General features: G+C 45.8%; 1 protein-coding gene across 1 annotated transcript in view; it reads left to right on the forward strand.

The window, feature by feature from the left end:
* The window catches only part of LOC140395072 (gamma-interferon-inducible lysosomal thiol reductase-like), a 45,896-nt gene that overhangs the window by 14,840 nt on the left and 4,355 nt on the right, over positions 1-26,701 (forward strand). Inside the window, exons 3-6 of the mRNA XM_072482441.1 lie at positions 3,261-3,335; positions 14,819-14,914; positions 15,382-15,534; positions 19,093-19,161. Coding sequence (XP_072338542.1) covers positions 3,261-3,335; positions 14,819-14,914; positions 15,382-15,534; positions 19,093-19,161 — 393 coding nt within the window. The remainder of the gene's footprint in view (positions 1-3,260; positions 3,336-14,818; positions 14,915-15,381; positions 15,535-19,092; positions 19,162-26,701) is intronic.

A 26,701-nucleotide genomic window follows, 5' to 3' on the forward strand; every position in this document is an offset into this window, starting at 1 on the left:
GGTTTTCGCGTAGTATTTATGTTTGGGACGCTAGAAAAAAGGTTCCCCCGCCGGTTCCACGCCACCTTTGTGGCGGGCGGCCTCGGATTCATCCACCCCGCCATCAGCTGAGCACTTCAATCAACGGGGTGCTCCCCAGCCACTTCGTCATGGTCCAACACAGAGAATAGCTGCTAAGCCGTCTGCCCCACGATTTCCGGAGGCCTCCCTCATCAGGCTGCTGGTTGCCGTGGAGCATTGTATTGATGTCCTCTCACCACACACTTGAGAGGAGGCCAGCAAGCAATGGGAAGCAGTGGCAGCGCTGGTAAGCACCATGTTCCTGCATAACCCTAACCCAATGCTGAACAAGGATAAATGACCTCCTCCGTTCTGCCGGAGTGAGTCACTCCTCCCATCACCCTCAACTCACACACCGAGGTTGTTAATGGGTGAGGGATGGTGCATTGAACAACGAGAAAGATTGCTGGCGTGGTGGGTCCAATGTGACATTTGAAGATGCATTTTCAGTGATCTTGGCCACTCATATGGGGTCATTGAATCTTTTCTGGGGCTGTATTTAGGTTCTTCGCACCAGATTCCTTGCATTGACCTCTGGACTCATGGACTCATTCCCGTCGAAGTTTAAGTCCGGTTGGCCTCCTTGACCCCTGTAGAATTATGATCCCACTTTCACTGTTGCGTCCCTTCCTTCATTGGAGAACCTAGGAGCCTTTTCTCTGGCCTGTTGTTCTATTGCTCCTCTTTCTTCCTTCTGAGAAACACGTTGACAGAAACTTTCAACATCTCCTGCAGCCAGCCTGCACCTTTTGTTTTTGAGAGGGGGAGGCTAACCTTAGTTGGCGCTTTTCTCTATGAAACTAGGCCCTCCTGCTGGCCTTGCAGCCACTTAGCAGCACGTATATTATTGGGCTTCATGCCACAATAGAATCCCGTCAGTAGGGAAAGGAGGCTGTCCGGCACCAACCCTCTGAAAGAGCATCCTACCTAGGCTCACTCCCCTCCCCATCTCCGTAGCCCCGTCTAACCTGCACCAGCCACATCCAATCATTAGGCCATGTGCTGCCGGGTTCCAGAAATCGGCTGAGAGATTTTTTTAAAAATCTAAATGGCTGGAATTAGTCATTCCTATTTCTGTAGAATATTCTAGTTTTCAGGGATGCATGTCTAGTAGTATTCCAATGTTAGAGGGCCGTGACTGGGATGAGATATTAAGCCAAGACCACGCCTACTCTGAGGTGAATTGAATTAAATGCAATGGCACTTTCGAAGGCAGAGTAAGGGAGTTCTCCCTGCGTGACGGCCAACATTTACCTCTCAACCAAAACCTGAAAACAATTTTGTCATTGCCAAAGGAAAAAGAGTTGCATTTAAATCGCGTATTTCTTGACCTTGGGGCGTCACAAAACATTTTACAGGCAAAGACGTACTTTTGAAATGTAGTCACTATTGCAATGCGAGCAACACGACAGCTAATGTGTGCACAGCAAGATCTCACAAATAGCAATGCGATAGCAACCTAATAATCTTACTTTTTTTGTGATGTTGGTTGAGAAATAAAAGTTGGCCAGGACTCTCAACATAACTTTCCTGCTCTTCTTCGACATAGTGACTGTGAGATCTTTCTCATCCAAGGGGCCAGCTTGTGACTCTCATTTGAAAGAAAGCACCATACTAACAACGCAGCACTCCCTCGGGAGCCAGATTTAAGGAACCTGGATGCAATGAGGATGTTGTGACTCTGACTGGCATGTCAGTCCTTTAACCCTTGTCCTTTGGTGACCCCCAACCCACCCTCCAACATTCTTGACTAACCATTATTCACGTTAGTCCTTACCCGCATCAGCATTGGTCAACCCTCCAGCACACTGGAGCTGCCCCCGTTATCCTTGAACTGCCATCTGTCATCTTCAACCATCTACCTCGTTCATTCACACGGTTTTGCCTTGACCAATCAGATTCAATCTGCCTGGTTTGAATTTAAGCAAAAGCTTCTCAGTTAACTCTTCTCTGGTGCATTCTCCATGGTAATGCCTCAAGCAATCAAAGTCCACCCGCAAATCTCTTCACATGCAGTATAAATTATAGTTTTCTTTAAAATTGGTATTCTTGCGTATCTGATCTGATGAGTGCAAGTCGAACAGTTTTGACAGCATATCTCTTTTTTCAGCAGATGATGATGGACCAATTTTCATCCCATAGTCGGGAATCTGACATTGTCTCCCGCTCAATAAAGTTAGGTAATTTGGACATTCTGAATTCTCCCTCCGTGTTCACGAACAGGCGCCGGAATGTGGGGCGGGATTCTCTCAGCCCTGGGCCGGGCCGGAGAATCCCCGCGACCGGGCCACGCTGCCCTGATGCCGGCACGAGATTCTCCACAAGAGCGGAGAATCGGCGCCGGCGTGGTTGGCGCGTCGTGGGCCGCTCTACGCGGCCGGCCCGGCAATTCCCAGGCCGGGTGGGCCAAGCGGCCGTCGTGGAAGCGCGGAGTCCCGCCGACGTCGTCCACACCTGCTCTCAGCTGGCGGGAGCTCAGCGTGGAAGGATCGGTATGCCCACTTGTGACAATAAAGATTGGTATCCCTGCCCACCTCATTTCCTGCTCCAGGGAGATTCACAAGATTTTGCCCATTATATCGGTCCCCTTCCTTCTCCTCCTATTCCAAGTCATGTCACTCTTCATTTTTCTACTATAGAAAATTCAATTCCAAGCGCAGGCTTTTGGAAGATGCTGAGGTCTTCAAGGAAAAAACAGAACAAAGTCTTCAAAAGACAGAAACATAATTCCATTGGTACATCTAATTATTTTAAATATTTTGCTTCAATCCTTATATTAGAAAGGTGACATACAGGAAGTAGATGATGGACTGGGCGCGATTCTCCGGCCATTACCGCGCCCGCCATTGGCTGGTGCTGGGATCCTCCGGCCCGGCCACCGTCAATGAGGTTTTCCATTGAATCCACCCCACAGCGCTAGGAAAGCCACGGCAGGGGTGCGTTGTTGGTGGACCCGGAAGATCTTGCCGGCGTGAACAGCTAGAACAGCCTTAGTGTTGGGTGGGGTTGCTGGGTTATGGGGATAGGGTGGGGGTGTTGACCTTGGGTAGGGTGCTCTTTCTAAGAGCCGGTGCAGACCCGATGGGCCGAATGGCCTCCTTCTGCACTGTAAATTCTATGAAGATCTCGCCCTCTCGATGTGTTTGTACATTCCCGTTTCCAAATAACCTCGCAAACATATCAAATACTTTTATTCACAGGAAATTCTAGAAGGTCGGAGTTGGCAGTTCAGATGTCAGCATGGAGAGAACGAGTGCCAAGGGAACATCATCCAGGTCCAGTGACTTCTTATTGCAAATCATCATTTGAATCGATAAATTCAACCGTGCAGTGTCTGTTCCTCAGGTTTTAATTAGCCTGCCAAGCCTCCATACAACAGGTAGAGAGAGAATTCTCATTTCCAACACAAATGCTACACCGGACATTGGTGCTAGTCCTTTGTATATGCAAATAAGGTGACTGTTTGAGCTCGTCCTGAAGCACATCACAGAAAAGCGGCTCAAGTTGGCTAGGTAGCTGGTTCATGATGCAGGGCAAGGCCAACAGCGCAGGTTCAATTCCCGAACCGGCTGAAGTGTGGGGTTATGTATTAGGGGTAATATGGTACACCATGAATGCCGAGGAGCTATTGGAGGACAGATGCTGGGTCCCGATTGGATCTGCCGCCTACTGGGCTCCACCCAGATAGGCGGGGTATAAGAACCCGTTTTACTCCCCGCAGCGGCATTCTGTGACTGAGCTGCTGGGGAACAAGTCTGCTCAATAAAGCCTCGATTGAAGTTTTTTACGTCTCGCCTCGTGTGTGATCGATGGTGCTACATGGTGATCTTCGGGTTAAGTCACCACCAGTCAGCTCTCCCCCTCAAAAATACTTGGAACTATGGCGACTTTACTTTCCTCATATGAACAGTAAGAGGCCAACCAGCACCTTGAGCCTGATACACAGGTACAGGAAAAAGTCACTCAAGCCTGTTAAGGTCGAATCATTGACAAAGAGTCAAAAGAACAGGAGGAGACCATTTGGCCCATCATTTTTATGATGGCTATCCTTAGAGCATTTCTAGTCGGTCCCAATGCCCCCACTCTATCCCCATAGCCATGCAAATTTATTTCCCTCAAATGTCCATACAATTTCCCTTTGAAATAATTCATTATCTCAACTTCCACCATCCTTGAAAGCAGCAAATTCCAGATAAGAATTTACAGTGCAGAAGGAGGCCATTCGGCCCATCGAGTCTGCACCGGCTTTTGGAAAGAGCACTCTACCCAGTAACCCCACCGAACACTAAGGGCAATTTTGGACACGAAGGGCAATTTATCATGGCCTAACCTGCACATCTTTGGACTGTGGGAGGAAACCGGAGCACCCGGAGGAAACCCACGAACACACGGGGAGGATGTGCAGACTCCGCCCAGACAGAGACCCAAGCCGGAATCGAACTTGGGACCCTGGAACTGTGAAGCAATTGTGCTATCCACAATGCTACCGTGCTGCCGTAATTACCATAAGCTGTGTAAAGATCGTTCTCACTGCCCCTCCCATCTTAAATCTGTTTCCTCCATTCTTTGCCATCAGCAAGTGAGAACCACTTTTCTCTCTCCACCTTCTCACAACCTGTATAATCAAGCATACCTCTAATAAATCTCCCCTCAATATCTTTTGCTTCAAGAAAAATGTCTCCAGATTCCCCAACCTTATCTCATAACTAAAATCCCTTATAATTCTGTTAAATCCCCTCTGCAACCTCACAAGGATCTTCACATCCTTCCCAAAGTGTGGTGGCCAGAATTGGACACAATACTCTCGCAGTAGCCTCACCCAGAGCTTTATAAAGAGTCAGCCTAACACCCCTGCTTGGTTATGTCTATTTATGAAGCTGAAGATCTCCTATGTGTGACTAACCACTCTCTGAATATGTTCTGCTCACTTCAAAGGTCTATACACATGAGCCGCCCCCCCCCCCTTCCCCAGGCCCCTCTGTCTCTGTATGCTCTTGAACTGTACCATTGAGTCAATATTGTCCCTTTCCCTCCCTTCTGCCAAGATGCATCACCACACACTTCTCTGTATTAAATTCCATCTGCATCCTGTAAGTTCCAATAAGATCCCCCCTCATCCTTCTAAACTCCAACGAGTACAGACCCAGAGTCCTCAACCGTTCCTCACACGACAAGCTCTTCATTCCAGGGATCATTCTTGTGAGCCTCAGGGAATTAAATTTCAGATTTCCACAAGCGTTTGGGTGCAGACGTACACCTTAGAGTTGAAGGTTGGGGTGGGGCTGGGTGTGTGTAGAATGCAGTCTGGTGGTTGTAGGAGATTCAATAATTATGGAGGCTGAGAGTCATTGAGACATAGAGAACATCATTGTCGGCAAGCTGGAGAATCCTCATATACTGAAGCGTGTCCATGTCCATGCAAGACCTGGGCAATATCCAGGCTTCAGCTGTGTTATGGGCCAGGGTTTAGAGAACCCCAAAGTGTATCATGGAGTTCACCTGACCCACAACTTTTAATAGATTGTGGTATTGGCAGCACACGGCCCACTCTACAGGTGTGGTACAGCAGAAATAGAAAAGTATTTTTTAAAGCAAAACCATGTTTATTCTATGAACTCAAGTTAACCTTTTTGAAACATAGTGAACATCTTAGCAACCATCAATTCAAATACAGTCCCCAAAGAATACAACACTAAGTAATCCTTTAAGCTTTCCTTTTAACATCCATAAGACTTAAAACACCTTTTACCAGAAGCACATCAGGTTAAAGTCACTACTGTTATTAGTTTTAAATCACCAGGATCGATTTACAGTCTTTAGGTTACAGAGAGAGACTCTAATACACCTTCTGGCTGTGACTGCAGCTATCCAGCTCTGAAAACGAAACTAAAACACACCCTGCAGCAAACAGCCTAAAACAAAAGTAAAACGCTGACAGACAGCCCAACTCCACCCACTGTCTGACATCACTGCAGTAATAAACACCCAGTTCTTAAAGGTGCTCTCACTACAGATATTTATATACACACCCATTTCTTAAAGATACTCTCACATGACAGCTGCCAAGTGGCAAGTAACATTCATGCCATCGCTAACAAGAGAGGATCTAACCATCATCCCTTGACATTCAATGGCATTAACATCAGCAAATCTCTCACTATCAACATCTAGGGGGTTAAATTGACCAACAATTGAACTGGACTATTGTAAGAATCTATAATTTATGGGATCTTAACCTGTCGAACTACACCAAGTTTGGGGGAAGCTTAGTTGATGAATCAAGTCCTGGCGCAATACGACAAGTTGTAAGATTTGTAATATTTGTAGACTTTGCCAAGTTGTTCGATTCCTTGTATTATTCGACTGTTAAAGTTGAAGGAATTCATATCATCTCTGCTATTCGGTTATCAGTAGCACTTTGCGAATACTGGAACTCAGCAGAAATTTGCAGTATAAACTTCTCAGGTGCCAAAAAGAATTGTTTTATTTGTAGTCGCTTGATTACAATTTGAAAATCATTTAAAAGGCAATTCGTAGACAATTCGAAGCTTTCAGAGAATTACAGACATTATCTTTCTTTGCTTAGGCAGACAGCTTGAAAGTAACTTTTAAAAGGTCAAAGTCTGGCAATGAAACATGAAGAGAGAGAGAAAGCTAATCTTCAGCTAAACTCAAACTCAAAGTCAAAAGTGGACTAACATCACTGACACAGACTGATAGACTGACAGAACCCCCAAAAGACATCTCTAAAATGGAGACTATAAAGGACAAAACTGACTCAACTAACAGAAAGACAACACAAAGACATCTCCTCAACACACACCCCCAAAGACAATACTAAAATGGCGGGTAGAAACTTTTCAGTTATACACTTTCATATCTGTCTTAAGTCATCTAATTACACCCCAATATAATCCTAATTGGTTTGGGTTAGACTCAAACACATTTGATTTGATGGCAAGCCGTCCATCTTCAATGTGCAACATCAGCTTTTTAATTGTTTCATGTCTACATGTTATGGAATGTGATATTTTGCTAATCTTTCAGCTGGCTTGGCTAATGTAAAATTGAGACTTCATATCGAGAATATATATATGATTCAATGCTCTTACAAACTGCATTGGACTCTTGCCACCTAGTTGCCATGGAACTCAGTCCTTGGCCTTGACAATTAGCAGTGTCAAATTGTCTTGCAACTGTGCTGCTATAATCTTATAATGGAATTTTATGCTGTTTCATGTATCATATTGAAGTACTGAAATTCTCATTTTTAAAAATGAGTCCTTAAACAGCTATTTTTTTTACCTATACTAGTTGTATTTGAAATACCTGGCTTCTACAGTCGGCCCTTTGATAAATCGAAAAATTAAGTGAGATATATCAGAAAAGGTTAAATACATCATTAATGATAGGATAGGTAAAAGCGCAAAGAATCATTGCAGTTTTAAACAATAAAATTGACACTTAAAATACAACAGGCATTTCAAAATAATTATAATTAATAAATTAATCAAATTTAATCACATTGGTATGTTATGTAAATGATGAATACAGCTACACAGGAGAATAGGATTATTCTTATTGTGGACATTCCAGTGTGTTCAAGCCACCCACAAATTTTATCACAGAGAGAGATAAATTGGGGTGGATCAAGTTTTTTGATTTCTTTTTGGATATGTAATGCCAAATCTTTAATTTCTTTCGAGTTATCGGGAATGAAAGTGCAACACTCTGCACCAATCAGGGCGCAGGTGCCACCTTTTTCAGCTAGCACATAGTCAAGTGTCATTCGATTTTGTAATACTACGGTTAACATTTTACAGATCTTACCATTGATATACTGATTGAAAATTGATATCATGATTACATAATTCAGCAATAAACAATTAATAATAACTTCATGTATACAAATAAAATGATTATACAGTAAAAAGTTGAACATATGATCTAGTAATAAATGGTAAAATGATTATTAAAATTGATGTCAAGTCTTTGACATCTTCTGGATAATACACAAAAGCTTGTTGAAAGGGTTAATTTTCTTGCAGAGACAAAAAGAGGCGTATAGCTTGGAATGATGCCATTCGCATCTTTAAACTTTATTTTTGTCACTCAAATAAACAGGGAGTAAAAGTTGGATTGCTGCCAAATTCCCGTTATCAAATTTCTTTGAACAACCTGTTCTTTTGGCTTTTAATCAAAGATTGTTGGGTTTTTTTTTTAAACCAGCTTCCACATTGTTTGAAGTTTTAATTCCCAGGCTAATTTTAAACATTTATTTTAAAATATCAAATACAATAACTTATTAAATATATAACTGAACCAATCTTGGCTGTATCTTGATTTTCTGTAGATGAATTTGTCGATTCTGTTAAAGGAAACACAGCTAACAAGATATGTTAATTTCTTTAAATTAATAAAGCAACGTTCAGAATAATGACAGTTTTCTTAAGTTGACAGTTCTTGGCAACTTTTTAGCGATACATTGAGGTTTCTTTAGTTGCTTTGATGGCAGCCGTTCTCTTCTGAGTAAGTTCCCTTTCTCGTTTGGAAATTTTCTGTCCCAAGTAAACATCTTTCTGGGCAATTTGTGCTTTGTGAAAGCTAGCTTTGTGACTGTTAGTACTGAGGTGGTACAAGACCACCCGCAAGTCTTTGTCATGATCATCTTTATTGATGGAGGTTATCAGAACATCATTTTCATATTGGATAATGGTGGAAGGCCGAACAGGCAGTTGCCTGAGATGATTCTGTAAAGCCATGTGGTAAACAGTTGGGCTATTATGATACTGTTGTTGATAACTGTAAAAGCAAACCATGGTTGTAGTTGCTTAGCCAGTGTTGCTGACCAGAAGCCAAACTGGGTGTGTCTTGTTGGTACGTGTTACATGGTTGACCATGAGGGGGAGATGTATTGTAGTGAACATGGTCTACTTCATTATCATCTCTCGAATCCATCCGTTGTTTTTGATAGCATTTTGCCATCCAGTGTCCTACTCTACCACAGAAAAGACATTGTGGTATTTCCTTACGTGATTTTAATGGAGCAAGGGTACATGTTTGTTCTAGCGCTGGTGGTGAAATTGTAGTTACTGCTGATATCCCTGCAAGTGCTGCAACAGCCACCGTTGGAGCAGCAGGTAACATGGGCTGGATTTGAGCACTATCTTCGTCTGATTCATCTGACAAAGTAACTGATTTATTCGTGACATTTGTTCTTGGCTGTGCAATTGCCGATTGTGCCACTAGGTGGGGTGCTTGGGCTGCTCTGAGTTTGTGCTGTTTGTTCAAATTTCTGCACAGAAATTTTGCAGTGTTCAGCTAAAACACATCTTTCTTTCATTAACTTGCAATTTTCAAGTTCAATTCACTCAGTTTTTAATTGCAATTGTCGGTATTTTGACTCCACTTCAAAGACTTGATTTTGGAATTCTGTTATTTGAAAAGATTACTACTGGAGTTCAGAGGTTTTGTTTTGCAAATCTGTTTTAATTTCATCATAATGCTCAAGTTTGGATTTTGCATGTTGCAATTCTTCAACAACTGCAATTAGTTGCTTTTTAGTGGACCTATACTCATCATCACTTCGCTCAGTATTGAATTGCAACTGTTGGTATTTTGACTCCACTTTAAAAACTTGATTTTGAAATTCTCCGATTTGAACAGATAACTGCTGGAGTTCAGAGGTTTTATTTTGCAAATCTGTTCTAATTTCATCATAATGCTCAAGTTTGGATTTTGCAACTTGCAAATCTGTTTTAATTTCATCATAATACTCAAGTTTGGATTTTGCATCTTGCAATTCTTCAACAACTGCAATTAGTTGCTTTTTAGTAGACCTATACTCATGATCAAATTTAATTTTTGCAATTGTCTCTTGATGTTTTTGGAGCTGTGCCATTACTGCAAAAGATCATTTCATACGTCTTCCACCGTTTAACCGTGTGGTTTTACCCCATGCCTTCTTGATATTATCAAGGGACCACTGTCCTTTGGGGATATCATATTTTGATTCAATTTTTGTAGCAACTTCAGACAGTCCAAATTGTCTACGAATGAAAGATCTAAAATCCCACAACATATCTTCAACAGAAACATCTGGTATTCCAGCACCCCCCTTGGATGTAGTGGGGAGTAATTTTCTGTCTGCTAAAGGCTCTGAATCTACACTTTGATTTGGATCAGCCATAACTTTTCTTGATCGCTGACTGCCGTTTTATTTTAGTTACTGCAGTGACTAATCTTGCAGTCACGTCTATGATAGTCTGAACGACTGGCACTTGATTTATTTAACACCGTCTATAAAAAGTGTTCTTTTCAAGGGTCGAAATACTGATTGATGCAGCTTTAAGACTTTTAATGGGTGAAAAAGATATTTCTTACCCTAGTCTAGCCGTGGGTTCCGGCTGTCTTCTGGGCCTCCTCCGATTATCTCCGAAGCTTCCCGACCTCCTCCGATTATCTTCGAAGCTTTCCGTCGTCACCTGGGCCTCCGAAGGTCGTTCAGTATTCCCCCCCAGCTGCTGACTACGCCAAAATGAAGAGAGTCTATAATTTATGGGATCTTAACCTGTCGAACTACACCAAGTTTGGGGGAAGCTTAGTTGATGAATCAAGTCCTGGCGCAATACGACAAGTTGTAAGATTTGTAATATTTGTAGACTTTGCCAAGTTGTTCGATTCCTTGTATTGTTCGACTGTTAAAGTTGAAGGAATTTATATCATCTCTGCCATTCAGTTATCAGTAGCACTTTGCGAATACTGGAACTCAGCAGAAATTTGCAGTATAAACTTCTCAGGTGCCAAAAAGAATTGTTTTATTTGTAGTCGCATGATTACAATTTGAAAGTCATTTAAAAGGCAATTCGTAGACAATTCGAAGCTTTCAGAGAATTACAGACATTATCTTTCTTTGCTTAGGCAGACAGCTCGAAAGTAACTTTTAAACGGTCAAAGTCTGGCAATGAAACATAAAGAGAGAGAGAAAGCTAATCTTCAGCTAAACTCAAACTCAAAGTCAAAAGTGGACTAACATCACTGACACAGACTGATAGACTGACAGAATCCCCAAAAGACATCTCTAAAATGGAGACTATAAAGGACAAAACTGACTCAACTAACAGAAAGACAACACAAAGACATCTCCTCAACACACACCCCCAAAGACAATACTAAAATGGCGGGTGGAAACTTTTCAGTTATACACTTTCATATCTGTCTTAAGTCATCTAATTACACCCCAATATAATCCTAATTGGTTTGGGTTAGACTCAAACACATTTGATTTGATGGCAAGCCGTCCATCTTCAATGTGCAACATCAGCTTTTTAATTGTTTCATGTCTACATGTTATGGAATGTGATATTTTGCTAATCTTTTAGCTGGCTTGGCTAATGTAAAATTGAGACTTCATATCGAGAATATATTTATGATTCAATGCTCTTACAAACTGCATTGGACTCTTGCCACCTAGTTGCCATGGAACTCAGTCCTTGGCCTTGACAATTAGCAGTGTCAAATTGTCTTGCAACTGTGCTGCTATAATCTTATAATGGAATTTTATGCTGTTTCATGTATCATACTGAAGTCCTGAATTTATGTGTGCTGAAATTCTCATTTTTAAAAATGAGTACTTAAACAGCTATCTTTTACCTATACTAGTTGTATTTGAAATACCTGGCTTCTACAACTATACACTGTGGCTACCAGAGCAGGTCAAAGGTAGAAATCCTGGGGCGAGTAACTCATCCGGCTCCTTGGTCTGTCCACCATCTACAAGGCACAAGTCAGGAATGAGATGGAGTACCACCCTCTTCCCTCTTGCCTGGATGAGTGCAACTCCAACTTGAGAAGATCAACACCATCCAGGACAAAGCAGTCCACTTGATTGGCATTGTCCTGATCCCAGCTGGTGTTACTATTGGGTACTCAACTGTTCCCAGAGCAGAACCCTAGCTCACAGCTTTTATTTTTTGTTTGGAGATGGGGATGAATGGAGTGCCAATTAACTTTTTAACGAAAGAATAAAACATTTATTATCCAAGAAAAGCTCAACTATAATATATCATTCCTTCACAGATTTATAAGGATTACACAAGTTACAAAATATATCTCATGTTCTAATGTTCTCACACAGTCCATGTAAATGCCCAGTTGCGTGTCCCACTGTGAGTCAACTGGTCTTTCTACATGAGTGTTTCCAAAGTTCACTCTCAAAGAAGACACCTTAAAATCTTCCACCCCATGCTTCCTTTCTGGTGCCTTCATGAAGGATTCGCATCCAGGATTTCAACTTCTCCTTTCAGTATTCCTCTGCCCTGGATTGCCACGTGCATTCAAGCTTCCGTGCAATCTCTCAGGTATCCAGTCATGCCACCAGAACACCACTACTTCACAGGCTGTATTAAGATGTCATCAACCTTAGGATCACTTTGGATGTCTGGCTTCTCCCGACCTGATGTCTCCAGATCTGCACTTCACAGCTCAGTCTTTAATGGAGAGTCTCTCTCGTTTCCTGATACTAAATGGAAAGCTTTCCCAGATTTTTGTTCTCTATTCTTTTAATTTCCTGGAACTCACACTCCCTGATTTCTTGCTGTTCTTTAGCTTCTGCGACTTGTTTCCTGCATCCCTGTATTGTTCTGCCTGTACTGGCAACTTATGTGAGAGTTGCTTTCTTCAGATACCTGGGGCGGGATTCTCCCCTACCCGGCAGGGCAGGGGGTCCCGGCGCTGAGGAGTGGCATGAACCACTCCGGCGTCGGGCCGCCCCAAAGGTGCAGAATCCTCCGCACCTTCAGGGGCTAGGCCGGCCCCGGAGTGGTTTGCGTCGCGCCGGCCGGCGGGGAAGGGGCTTGGCGCCACGCCAACTGGCGCGAAGGGCCTCCGCCGGCCGGCACGAGTTGGTACATGCACGGGAGCGCCAGCGTGTGCTGGCGTCATCCCAGCACGTGCGCGGGAGTGTTCTCTCCACTTCGTCCATCGTGGAGGACCACAGCGGCTGATGCGGATGAATAGAGTGCCCCCACAGCACAGGCCTGCCCCGGGATGAGTGGACCCCGATCACGGGCCAGGCCACCGTGGGGGCACCTCCCGGGGCCAGATCCCCCCCCCCCCCCGCCCCCAGAGGACCCCGGAGGCTGCCACGCTGCCAGGTCCCGCCGGTAAGGACCTACTCTAATTTACGCCGGCGGGATTGGCAAAACACGGGCGGCCACTCGGCCCATCGCAGGCCGGAGAATTCCCGGGAGCCCACTGCCAGCAGCCGCCGAACGACGTGGCGCGATTCCCGCCCCCGCCAAATCTCCGGCACCGGATAATTCGGCAGCCGGTGGGGGCGGGATTCATGCGCCCCCCCGGCGATTCTCCGACCGGGGGGGGGGGGGGGGGGTCGGAGAATCCCGCCCCTGGTTCCAATTGAACTCAAATGCTTCTACTTTTCAGTGTGATCCTCTGGTTGCTAAGCAATGGCTTAATATTTTTACCTCTGTAATTGATTTGCAAACCCTTAATTACAATGCAGGCAAAGTCTAAAGTGAAACTAGAATTATAGACATGCAGGCAGTTTTCTTTAGCTTGAAGCCACCTATAAAGTTTTAACCCTTTCTTAGCACACAAATCTAAAAACCCAAGTTAAGCTTAAACGTACACCTTATTTCTGCTACCCACAGACAAATATAAATTACTTTAAAGTATATCTATTTTTTTAACAGGCATCCCTTCCACAAATATTCACCCCCTTCATCAATGATAAAGTGGCAGCAGTGTGTACCATCTACAAGATGCACTGCAGGAACCCACCAAGGTTCCTTCATCAGTACCTTCCAAACCCATGACCACTACCATTTAGAAGAACAAGAGAAGCAGACACATAGGAACACCCCCAGCTGGAGATTCCCCTCCAAGCCATTCACCACCCTGACTTGGAAATATATTGCCGTTCCTCCACAGTCACCGGGTCAGAATCCCTGAACTCCCTCGCTAACAGCACTATATGTTTACCCAGACCACATGGACAGCAGTGGTTGAAGACGACAGCTCACCAACACCTTCTCAATGTCAATTAATAAATGCTGGTCTAGCCAGTGATACCCACATACCAAAATTGTATTTTAAAAAGCATTCAATATATCTAAAAATGAAGTACAAACCTGGTAATGCTCACCTTGTGTATCTCACCCCTCCTGACCCTCTCCCTTTCCACTGGGACCTCTCTCACTTTAGCACTGTTGCCCCTCTACCCTCCAGCCCTAGCCCTCTTTACCTCATACCCTCCTCTCTCCATGCTCCTATTCCCTTCTCTTCTCCTCGCTCTCTCTTCCCCCCCCCCCCCCCCCCCCCTGCTCATCATCTCCCCCCTCAGGACTGTTGAGGTGAGGAATTATTGTGGAATCTTTCTCTTCCAATTTCAGCAGGTATAGGCCGCTGTGATTTGAAGGACCCAGGCACTAAGTCAGTGAGCTGGTGCAGACACAATGGGCCAAATGGCCTCCTTTTGTGCTTCGGTGAATATCCAGACACCCTTTTTTCAGAAAAAATGCTAATTTTCTAAGTATAAAATAAAACATTTTGAAATAACTCTAATTGTCTTTTCTGCTGGTTTGAATGAGAGGGTGTTTATGAATCGTTCACTATCATAATCTGTCTCAGGGTATCTTATTTTCCAGTTGCCAAGGAGAAATTTCACATTCAGAATGGGGTAGTGCAAAAATGCACTTATTTTTTGTAATGTTAATTTAATGTGGTTATGCTTGTCCAGAGCTGCGTGATGCACTACCTTCAGAATGCTACAAGTTATATGCCAGTGATTTGCTGCATGGAATCTGCCTCCTCAGCCCTTACTGAAGCTCAGCGGGTGAGTAACATTACCGAGACTCAAGCCTATAAATGTTAAGGGCTCACAAAAAGGCAATGAACCAGCTAAAACAAAGCCAACTGTTAGCGCCCATCATAGAATCCCTACAGTGCAGAAGGAGGCCATTTGGTCCATCGAGTTTGCAATGACCTACCTCGGCCCACTCCCCCACCCTATCCCCGAAACCCAGTAAACCTATCTATCATTTTTGGACGTTAAGGGGAAATCGAGCATGGCCAATCCATTTAACCCGCAAATCTTTGGACTGTGGGAGGAACCCCACGCAGACACGGAGAGAATGTGCAAACTCGGCACAGACAGTGACCCAAGGAATTGAACCCGGGTCCCTGGCGCTCTGAGGCAGCAGTGCTAACCACTGTGCTACCCTGCTGCTATCAATGTGGCTACAATGATTCCGTCTAATATACTTTACCTGTCTTATTCTGGGAAACCATTTATCTCCACAGTGTTTGCAAACGCATGCACCAGCCGTGTTGTGGGATACCATTAGTGACTGTGTAAACGGGGATCAGGGAAATGAGTTGATGCATCAAAATGCTCAAATGACAAATGAACTGGAACCATTGCACAATTATGTCCCATGGATCCTGATCAACGGGGTAAGAGATGTTATATTTTTGTGTGAGAACTGTACATATCTCAAACAATTGACATTAGTAAATTTCCTGTTGTGCTATTCATATGAATCAGATATGTTGTTTAAAAGCCAGTAAGACTCACTATAAGGTTGGGGCTGAACGCTCTAGCAACAGCGCCGCTCCCGATAGCACCGGGGAAATACTCAGGGAGTCCGGTAATAATAGCTTGATTGAAAATCTGGAGGTAGTTTCGCCAACACTTCGGGTTGGGGGCAGGGTCGGGGTGGGGCGGGGGGGGGGGGGGGGGGGGGCGGGGGGTGCTGATCACGTTCATATGTTTTGGTCCTATCCAAAGCTAGGAGAGTACTGGAAGGAGGTGTTTAGGGTAATTTCCAAGGTGGTGCGTGTGAAACTGGACCCGGGAGGCCATATTTGGGGTATCGGACCAGCCAGGGTTGGAAACGGGTGCGGAGGCAGATATCATTGCCTTCGCCTCGTTGATCGCCCGAAGGTTGATCCTGCTGGGATGGAGAGCAGCCTCTCCACCCAGTGCCCTGGCGTGACAGGGGGACCTGTTGGAATACTTGACCCTTGAGAAGGTTAAGTTCGAACTGAGGGGAGCTCGGAGGGGTTCTACAAGTCATGGGCACTATTTATTATGCACTTTCAAGGACTGGATAACATCGAACATTAGTTGGGGGGGGCTGTGTAGATTAAGGGTGACTATGGGTAATCCCGGATTCCTTTTTGTCATTTGTTTATGTAAACATGCGGGCTGATATTTGGGGGTTGGTAGGAGGATGGGAGCGGTGTTACTGCTATGGGGATTGACATATCTGTTGCTGATTATTGTTTATTGTTGATGGGTGTAAATGCGGGAGGAAATGTGAAAAAGGAGGAGAATAAAAATATGTATATTTTTTTTAAATGACTCACTATCAGATTTTATTCAAGTATTTTGTTCGCATTCACCAAAAAGACTCAACAGTTGGTGCATTTCTTTCTAGAAAATTTCTAAAACCTTCTTTCCTTGGATGCAAAATAATAAAATGTGAAACATTTCCAAACTTTACTGACACTGACCCTGTATCAGTTCCCATCATGCAATTTGGTTCTGCTGGATTCAATTAGTTTCCATCAAGTGCTGTCCCTTCATCACTCTCTTAAAACAACTCAACTTTTGTTACGATCCGAGTTGACGTTATAACTGGATGGGAAGATCCCAGCCACTGTGGCTCAAAAACGTTTTTCATAAAACCTGCAGGAACAGAGCCCCAAATTAGTTTTAAGAGCAAGACAAACACCAACATGAAAACATTGGATTATAATACAATACATTACTCTCCCCTTAGCTTAACGATTACACACATGTTTTAGGATTAACCTGAATTGAAAATTACATCTTAATCTACAGTGGTTTCATGAACACAAAGTCTCTTTTAAGCACACAGATGATTGTGGTCAAATACACACACTCACTCAGCTCTGAACCCATGTTAGGGTTTGTGGATTTCTCTTCAGAATCCCCCCCCCCCAGATGATGATCACATGAGAGTTTCCAAACTCCACTCCCCAAAAACAAGTTTAGAAATCATAATCGTACTTTCCCTTAGTTGTTTGAATTCCAAATCCAATCCAAGCTTTCAAAATGACATTTTAAAATAAAGCTTCCACTCCATTTTTTTTACAGCGAATCCAGTCCAGGACTACCCCCTTTATGATTTATTTCTTTTGACTGTTTTACATAATCTCCATATCCAGCCACCTATTTCCATAGTAATTTCAACTCCCGTTCCACAGGCTGTAGTAACATTTCACAAACCTTTAAAAATCATTTCATATATCTTTCTGGCATCTCAGCCTTCTTCTCAGCTTTGTCTGCCTTGACTGAACATGCTCTCTTTTAGTACCTTCAACCTTAGACTTCTTGGAAACTTCTCTTCATTTCTATGGTTTCCTTAACTAGTTGCTCTTCAGGGGCAGGATACTCTGACCCGCTGCCAGGTCGGAGAATCGCCGGGGGTGGTGTGAATCCCGCCCCCGCCAGCCGCGGAATTCTCCGGGACCGGAGATTCAGCGGAGGGGGGAATCGCGGCGCGCCGGTTGGCGGGCCCCCCCACGGCGATTCTCCGCCCCGCGATGGGCCAAAGACCCGCTGCTGTAATGCTGGTCCCGCCGGCATGAATTAAACCTTACTGGCGAGACCAGGCGGCGCGAGTGGGCTCCCGGGTCCTGGGGGGGGGGGGCGCGGGGCGATCTGACCCTGGGGGGTGCCCCCACTGTGGCCTGGCCCGTGATCGGGGCCCACCAATCCACAGGCGGGCCTGTGCCGTGGGGGCACTCTTCCACCTCCTCCTCGGCCATAGCCTCCGCGATGGCCGACACGGAGGTGACCCCCCCCGCACATGTGCGGGGATGACGTCAGCAGGCGCTGACACTCCTGCGCATGCACGGACTTCCGCTGGCTGGCGGAGTCCCTTCGGCCCCGGCTGGCATGGTGCCAAAGGTCTTCCACGCCAGCCGGCGGGACGGCAACCACTCCGGCGCGGGTGTAGCCCCTAAAGGTGAGGGCTTGGCCCCTAAGGTGCAGAGAAATCCGCACCTTTGGGGCGGCCCGACACCGGAGTGGTTCATGCCACTCCATCCCGCCGGGACCCCCGCCCCGCCGGGTAGGGGAGAATCTCGCCCCAGATCGCTGCACTTGTTTTCTTAACCATTACTCTATGCTCTGGCTTTTCTTCTAGCAAAGCCGAGAGAGATGTTCCCTCACTATAATAATAATAATCTTTATTGTCACAAGTAGGCTTACATTGAAGTTACTGTGAAAAGTCCCTAGTCACCACATTCGGTGCCTGTTTGAGAACACAGAGGGAGAATTCAGAATATCCAAATTACCCAATAGCACGTTTTTTGAGACTTGTGGGAGGAAACCGAAGTACCCAGAGGAAATCCACACAGACATGGAGAGAACGTGCAGACTCCGCACAGACCCAAGGCAGGAATTGAACCTGGGACCCTGGAGCTGTGAAGCAACTGTGCTAATCACTATGCTACCGTGCTGCCTCGATTTGTGAATCGGCCTGGTGGGTTAGCACGCCACATTGTCCCTAGGCTGGGGTTCGTCTGGAATTACATCCGATTTGCACTCCCGGGAGAGTTGTAAATTGGTTGCAATTCTCCGCCAACGAGAGAACATAGGGCGGGATTCTCCATCCCGCCGCACACGTTTTTTGGTGCGAAATCCTCCGTCCCGCCAACTGGCAAATGGGGTTTCCCTTTGTGGGCACTGCCATACCATCGGGAAATCCGCAGGCATGAGTACACTGCCAGCGAATGGGAGGATCCCACTGACAGAGCATCCAGCCCATAGTCTCCCAAACAGAGAAATCATCCTGAATGTCTTCACAAAGGAATTAGATATATCTAAGGATATGGGGGGGAAAAGCGGGAACAGGTTACTGAGTTGGATGATCATAATGAATGGTGGAGCAGGCTCGAAGGACTGAATGGCCTCCTGCTGCTCATACTTTCTATGTTATTATTGTGTGATAACCGGGACTGGGGTTTGTCTTTGCACAGGAACATTCTGAGGATCTCCAACATCAAGCTGAAACTGACCTCTTTAACCTGGTGTGCAAGACTTACATTGTGAGTGAGAAGGTGTGAGTGAGAAGGAAGGTTCTGACCCACATGTTGTCCACAGTGCAAGGGAATTAAGTGAAAATCATTAACAAAACAATGCTGAAAATAAACTGCAGATCAGGGGCCATCTAACAAATTCGAAAGTTTAAAAAAATCTTTTTGATATTTGCGGTTTTTCCATCAACTAAAATATATCAACACTTGTCGAATAAAGTTGCACTTTTGACAGAATAAAATTTGGACTAAATTTCTTACGAAGTCAAATTAAGATTGGAATTGGAGATGGAGCCAAAATTCAATCTAAAATTATTTCCAGTACTAAATTGGAAGTGATAAAACAATCGAGTAAACATTGGAATTAAAATCTTCTTCTTTGCCGATCACTGGCTAATGAGCATGATTGTCCACCTACGAAGCTCCGTGTTGCTGGTCACGGGTTCTGTGAGTCCTTGCGTGGCTTATGGGCCTGACCCCAGAGCCGCACCTTCGACTGCACACTTGTCAGGTGTTCCCGGAAGGTGGGATCCGTCCTTGCACTCTAGATCGCTGGTATTCCTTTCTCGCGATCCTTTTCCGGGCCTCCTCTTGCCGTTGGGTGCCCTCAATGAACTGTGTCCCAATATTATGGCGTGAGATAGTTTTCCGATCTGTGACACTGTTGGAAGAGCAGGTGGGATGAGATTCCCATTTGCCCAATGCGTTCAGCAGCGTTTTTGGTGGGGAGGAACCCCCCTCCAAACATTCTCAATGCTTCTGCCTACACCGAAGAACTGAAATTCAAGTCATTTTACGTTGTCCATCAATTGCCTCCAGTGAATTTCCTGCTATGGCCATTGAAAGGACAGTAAGGTCAAGAGGCAGAGAGACGTTGAAAGGTATTCCAGAGTTTGGGGCCTAGGAACTGAAAGCACAGCCATCGAAGATGGAGCAATTAAAATTAGGGCTAGAGGTCAGAATATGAGTTTGTGTCTAAGACAGAGATCTGGATCAAAGAAAGACTGGACTGCGTGTTAAATATTCCTGAGTACAATGTGTTTAGGCAGGTTAGTGTAGACCGAGTGGTCACGTGATGCTGCTATGACGCAGTTACTGAAGAGGTCATGTGACAGAAGCACAGGAGTTCTCCCCGGAATGCAAGCATGGAGTAGCTCACCTTCCGGAAACACCTGCCAAGTGTGCAGTCGAAGGTGCGGCTCTGGGGTCGGAGTATCAGCTGGTTAATAAACTATTCAAGGGCAGCAATGTGGCTCAGTGGTTAGCACTGGGACTACAGCGCTGAGGATCTGGGATCAAATCCCAGCTCTGGGTCACTGTCCGTCTGGAGTTTGCACATTCTCCCCGTGTCTGTGTGGGTTTCACCCCCACAGCCCAAAAGATGTGCAGGTTAGGTGGATTGGCCACGCTAAATTGCCCCTTAATTGGAACAAATATAATTGGGTACTCTGAATTTACTTTTAAAAAACTATTCATAGAATCATAGAATCCTGACAGTCCAAGGAAGCCATTGGGTCCATTCAGTCTGCACCGACCCTCCGAACGAGCCTATCTTGGCCCCCGCTTCTGCCACATCCATGTAACCCCACAAACCTTTTGGACACTAAGGGGCAATTCAGCATGGCCGATCCACTTAACCTGCACACCTTTGGACCGTGGGAGGAAACCGGAGCACCCGGAGGAAACCCACGCAGACACAGGGAGAATGTGCTAACTTCACACAGTCACCCAAAGTCAGAATCAATCCTGGGTCCCTACTGCCGCGAGGCAGCAATGCTAACCACTGCGCCACCGTGCTGCCCACACAAACTATTGTTTGTTACAAGTCTCTGGTTGCCATTCTTTGGGAATCCAGCACTTCCACATGGTGTCAGGAGTTGGTGCTGGTAATGTTTGACTGTAAATAACAGGAGAGAGAAATATAGTACATTCTGTATAGTTTAATTTAACTTTCCAAATGCAGATGAAAAGGTGAGATTGGTGGTGTCAAAGGACAAAAGCATGGTTTTCAGAATGTCAAAAGCATTAGCACCAAATTGTGAAGCGCAGTATAGCACGTGGTGAAGCGCAGTATAGCCCGTGGTGAAGCGCAGTATAGCACGTGGGTTTTGCCACATCGACCTGCTCGCATTTGATGAAAATATTGCAGTCAACTGGGCCAAGTTTGAAAGTGAGTGGCGTGTACACTGCGGTGCTGGATTATCAGATAAATCAAAAAAGGTACAAGCGTACACCTTACTAAATCTACCTGGTTCTGAGGCCATCTACAGTGATAGAATCTACATGCAGTGCAGAAGGAGGCCATTGGGCCCATCGAGTCTGCACCAGCTCTTGGAAAGAGCACCCCACTTAAGCCCACAGCTCCACCATATCCCCGTAAACCAGTAACCCCACCTAACCTAAGGGCAATTTAGCATGGGCAATCCACCTATCCTGCACATCTTTGGACTGTGGGAGCAAACCCACGCAGGCATGAGGAGAACGTACAGATTCCGCACAGACAGTGACCCAAGCCGGGAATTGAACCAGGGACCCTGGAGCTATAAAGGAACAGTGCTGACCACTGTGCTACCGTGCCGCCCAAGTTTGAGTCTTTAGTGTTTCAAATGGAGGAGGAGAAAGAGGACCCCAAAATAATTCTAAAAACGTTTAAGAATGTTTGCCTGCCAGCAGTGAACATAACACGTACCAGGCACATGTTAAACTCTGGAATTGATAGAATCATGCACTTCAAAAAACTGCGTAAAGAAATGTGCATTTGGCACTTTTTCCTGATGAGTTAGTCAGGGATTGAATTGTTTACGGGGTCCACAGCGACCTAGTTTGCAAGCAGCCCCTGAGAGAGAAAGATTTAACACTACAAACAAGGATTTGCATGCTTGACAAACAGTCAGGGAAAAGCCAGGAGTTCAGGCAGGAAACTGAAGTTTTTGCAGTGCAGGGCACGCCCTGCTCCAACTGTGGTGGCCATCACCCTGAGAACAGAGCATTTACATTTTTTAGAAATTTATTTACGGGATGTGGGCGTCGCTGGTTAGGCCAGCATTTATTGCCCATCCCTAGTTGACCTTCAGATGGTGGTGGTGAGTTACCTTCTTGAACCGCTGCAGTCCCGGAGGTGTAGCAGCATGTTTGACGTATGATAAACTGATGATAAATGCTGCAACAAGTGTGAAAAGTGGAGTCACTTTGCAAAATTCTGCAGATCAAAGTCACAGCAGCTTTCTTTTGACAAGAGCCACCCTGCAGCCAGGTCTCCTCCAAGGTTAGGAGCGTCAGCAAAGTGAATGGATCTCGGTCAGAGCAATCAAACCACTGAGGCTCCGACAACACTCTAACTGTGAGAGTGTCGACACACGTCACAGAGAAGGGAGAGATCTTCACCACCCTGAACATGATTTACAGCAACGCTAAACTGAAGGTAAAGGTAGACACAGGAGCAAAGTGTAATGTGTTGCCCAGTCGAATGTTATGGGAACTAGACCCATATTTAGCACAGGACCCTAATACCCAGGTGAACCCCGTGGCCTATGGTGTATAAATCATCCACACAGAAGGCGCGGCCACTCTCCATTGCACACAGGGCAATTTCAAGGTTCATACAGTTGACCAGAATGGAAGGCCACTGCCAGTTCTTTGCAACAACATCACACTGGGGCTCTTCTAACCCGGTCCAGTGGTATATCCTCTGCAACTCCAAGCCCCAGAAATTATAGGGTTCAAAAACCTCTTCAACTGTGTCATTCGTGAGCTACCGGAAATTTCCAGGCGAGATTAGATGACTTGGTACCACCAACAGTCCGAGAAGATCACCAATAACCATGAAGCAGAAAGTAGCCATTGAGCTGTACCGGGGGATGACAGCGGGTATCATAGCTCCTGTAGACCAGGCCGCAGAATGGGTTTCAGCAATGGGACGGTCAGTATTTGCATTGACCCAGTGAACTTGAATAAGGCTCTGCATAGACCTCCTCACCCTATGAAGACAGCGGAACAGGTCTAACTCTGCTAAATGCAGACATGTCTAACACCAAGGTTCTCAGCATCCTGGATGTGAAATACGGGTTCTTCCAAACTTAACATTCATGTCTCCAGTAGGCAGATATTGTTTTCTTCATATGCCTTATGGGATCTCCACTGGCAGCGAGATCCTCCAGCGGTGCATGGAGCAACTCTCTGCAGACCAACCCTGCAAAATCATTGTTGGTGACATTCTGGTTTGGGGGTCGTACTCCAATAACTTGGGCTGGGATTCACCCCTACCCGGCGGGGTGGGGGGGGTCCTGGCGAGAAGGAGTGGCGGGAACCACTCCGGTGTCGGGCCGCCCCAAAGGTGCGGATTTCTCCGCACCTTTAGGGGCCAAGCCCTCACCTTGAGGGGCTAGGCCGGGGGCGGTGGGAAGGGGGGGGGGGGGGGGGGTGTCTCGCCGACCGGCATGCCGCGATTCCCGCCCCCGCCGAATATCCAGTGCCGGAGAATTCGGCAACCAGCGGGGGCGGGATTCACGCCAGCCCCCGGCGATTCTCCGACCCGGCGGGGGGTCGGAGATCCCGCCCATGATGTCTGTCTTCGTCTCGTCCTAGACAAAATCAGGACCATACTGCTGAAGCTTAACTCTGCTAAATGCATATCCAGGATCAACCGGGCTCAGTATGTGGGCCACTTACTCACAGCCGATGTAGTGAAGCCAGATCCAGTCAAAACAACAGATGGACATCCCCGTGGGCAAGCACGCTTTACAGCACTTCTTTGGTGTGAGAAATGATCTTTCGAAGTTCAGCCTAAGTTAATGTGAGGTCACTGGACCTCTTCCAACAAGATGTCAAATGCTGTTGGTCGGAACATCATACAGCGGGTCTTCAACAGACTCAAACAAGCACGCTCGGCCCCACCGCCGTTACAATACTTTGACGTTCGAGCACCTGTACTTATATCAGCAGACACTTCCCAGCATAGACTTGGCAAAGTCTGCATCCAAAATGACAGGCCTTTTGCATCAAGGGCCCTCACTGACACGGATACCCATTATGCACAGATCGAAAAGGGGCTTCTTGCTTTAGTTTTCGCCTGACAGAAGTCGTCTGACTCCACATATGGTCGTCCTGCAACTGTTGAAACAGATCATCAACCACTCAAACTACCTTAAAGAAGCCTCTCCACACTGCGTCTGTACCACTGCAGCGCATAATGCCACATCTACAATGCTACTAACTCAGTGTCGTCCACAAACATGGTAAGCAGCAGTACTTGACCAATGCCCTCACTCAGCCTTGACGATCTATGAATTCCAAGTCACCTACTACAGGTTTCAAAACCAGCAGAAGCCACAGTACCCCAGCCATTCAGTCTACAGCATAGGCCCCCTGAATCAGTGTAAATGGAGGCCCTCCAGAGGCCCTACACAACAAGTCCTGCAGCCACTTGGCATCCCTATGGAGCATTCCAGGTGGTCCACACTGAGGACACCAGCCGGAGAACATCTAGAGCACAGCCAACCGGTACAATCACACACTCAGGGCATGTGACCAAAAACAGGGTTCCAGGACTATGCAGGGAACTAGTCGACACGATTACTTAAGAGGTCGGGTGATGGGAGTGCGGGATTTCTCCCCGGAGCACGGCACAGCACCAACATGGAACAGTCGCTCAGCTAGTGAATAAACTATTGTTTGTTACAAGTTTGTGGTCGGCAGTCTTTGGGAACCCAGCTCTTCCACGATAGGAAAGGAAGAAAAGGAAGAGGGTGGCCATGTTGATTGAGAAGAACATTGCTGTGCTGGAGAAAGGGGATGTCCCAGAGGGGTCAAAGACAGAATCAATTTGGCTGGAGCTGAGGAACAAAGAAAGTGTAATTTCATCACTCGGTGTAATTTATAGACCACCAATTAGTCAGAAAAGAAATTAGAGAAAGGTGCAAAATCTGTCTGGAGGGTTGGGGGTGATTGTGATATAGTGATATTGTCACTGGGCTAGTTAAAATTTTAAACAATGACCATGAAACCATTGTTGATTGTTGTTAAAAATCATCTGAATCTCCTTTAAGGAGGGAAATCTGCTGTTTTTACCTGGCCTGGCCTACTTGTGACTCCTTACCCACGGCAATGTGGTTGACTCTTAATTGCCCGCCTCAAATTACCTATTCAGTTCAAGGGCAATTCAGGGTGGACAATAAATGCTGGCCTCGCCAGTCATGCCCACATCCCACATATGAATTTTCAAATTATATTGGGGACTTTAGTTACCCAAATATAGTCTGCGGATAGTGGTATTGTAAAGGACAGAAAGACCCAAGAGCTCCCAGTCTACAGGAACATTTTCTACAGCAGTATATGTTTTCCACTACAACTAGAAAGGAGATACAGCTAGACCTGGTTCTTGGGAATGAGCTGGGCCAAGTGGATCCAAGTGTCAGTAGGAGAACATTTAGGGAATAGTGATCATTGTAGCGTAAAGTTTACCTTGAATGTGCGGTTCAAAGATTGGTTTGGGAAAAACAGGTTTCGATGCATAGGGCACTTGCATCAATAGCAGCAGGCACTTTTTACTTACCTTCAGAGAGTAGAGAGGAATGGACTTGTGTGGATGCACCTCTAATCAGGGAGGCAGCTTGGGGCCTTCTCCTTCAGGGAGTTGAGAGAACCCTGACTTTTGTGGAAGCATCTAGAATCAGGAGCCTTCAGGAACTGACTGTGTTTGAAAAAAAATAAACAGTTATATCACAGGAAAACCATAGATTGATTGGCTGGTGAGTAACTGTTTTTGGGTGTATATGTAAATAGCTAAAAATTAGGTGGGGGGGGGGGTACTTTTTAAGTAGCTACTTTATAATTAATTAAGACATGCAAACAGAAGGGAAGTAAGAGACTGTATTATTTTGAAGTGTTATGGTTTATTGCATCACCAAGGTTTAAATTAGTAGATTGAGCGGTGGTGAAGAGAGGCATTAAGAAAATAATTAATTAGCTAATTAAAACTCAATAAAGGGCAGGTGATGTGTTGCAGCTGCACTCTCTGGGGTTAATTGGTGTCAATGTGATCCATGGCAACCACACCGGCAGGAAGAGTCTGCGACATGAGGAACTTCAATTTAGACTCAATGGCTGGAGGACGATGGGGAGGGGGAAAGATACCGGGACACTTGGCTCTGGAAGCTGCACTTCTTAGAACCCTTACAATGCAGAAGGAGGCCATTCAGCCCACTGACACTGCACCAACCCTCTCAAAGAGCACCCTAGGCCCACTCCCCTGCCCAATTCCTGTAACCTGCACACCTTTGGAAACTAAGGGGCAATTTACCACGGCCAATCCACTTAACCAACACACCTTTGGACTGTGGGAGGAAACCGGAGCACCCTGAGGAAGCCCACGCAGACACGGGGGAGAACGTGCAAACTCCAAACAGACAGCCACTCAAGTTGGGAATCGAACCCCGGTCCCTGGCATTGTGAGGCAGGAGTGCTGATCACTGTGACACCATGCTTAGGCTAGGGTCTTCTGATCTGGTCCTGGGTAAGGGACGGAAAGGTTTGACTGCGAGTAGTCAGGTATGGG

Source organism: Scyliorhinus torazame, chromosome 18, assembly GCF_047496885.1.
Source record: "Scyliorhinus torazame isolate Kashiwa2021f chromosome 18, sScyTor2.1, whole genome shotgun sequence".
Lineage (NCBI taxonomy): Eukaryota > Metazoa > Chordata > Chondrichthyes > Carcharhiniformes > Scyliorhinidae > Scyliorhinus > Scyliorhinus torazame.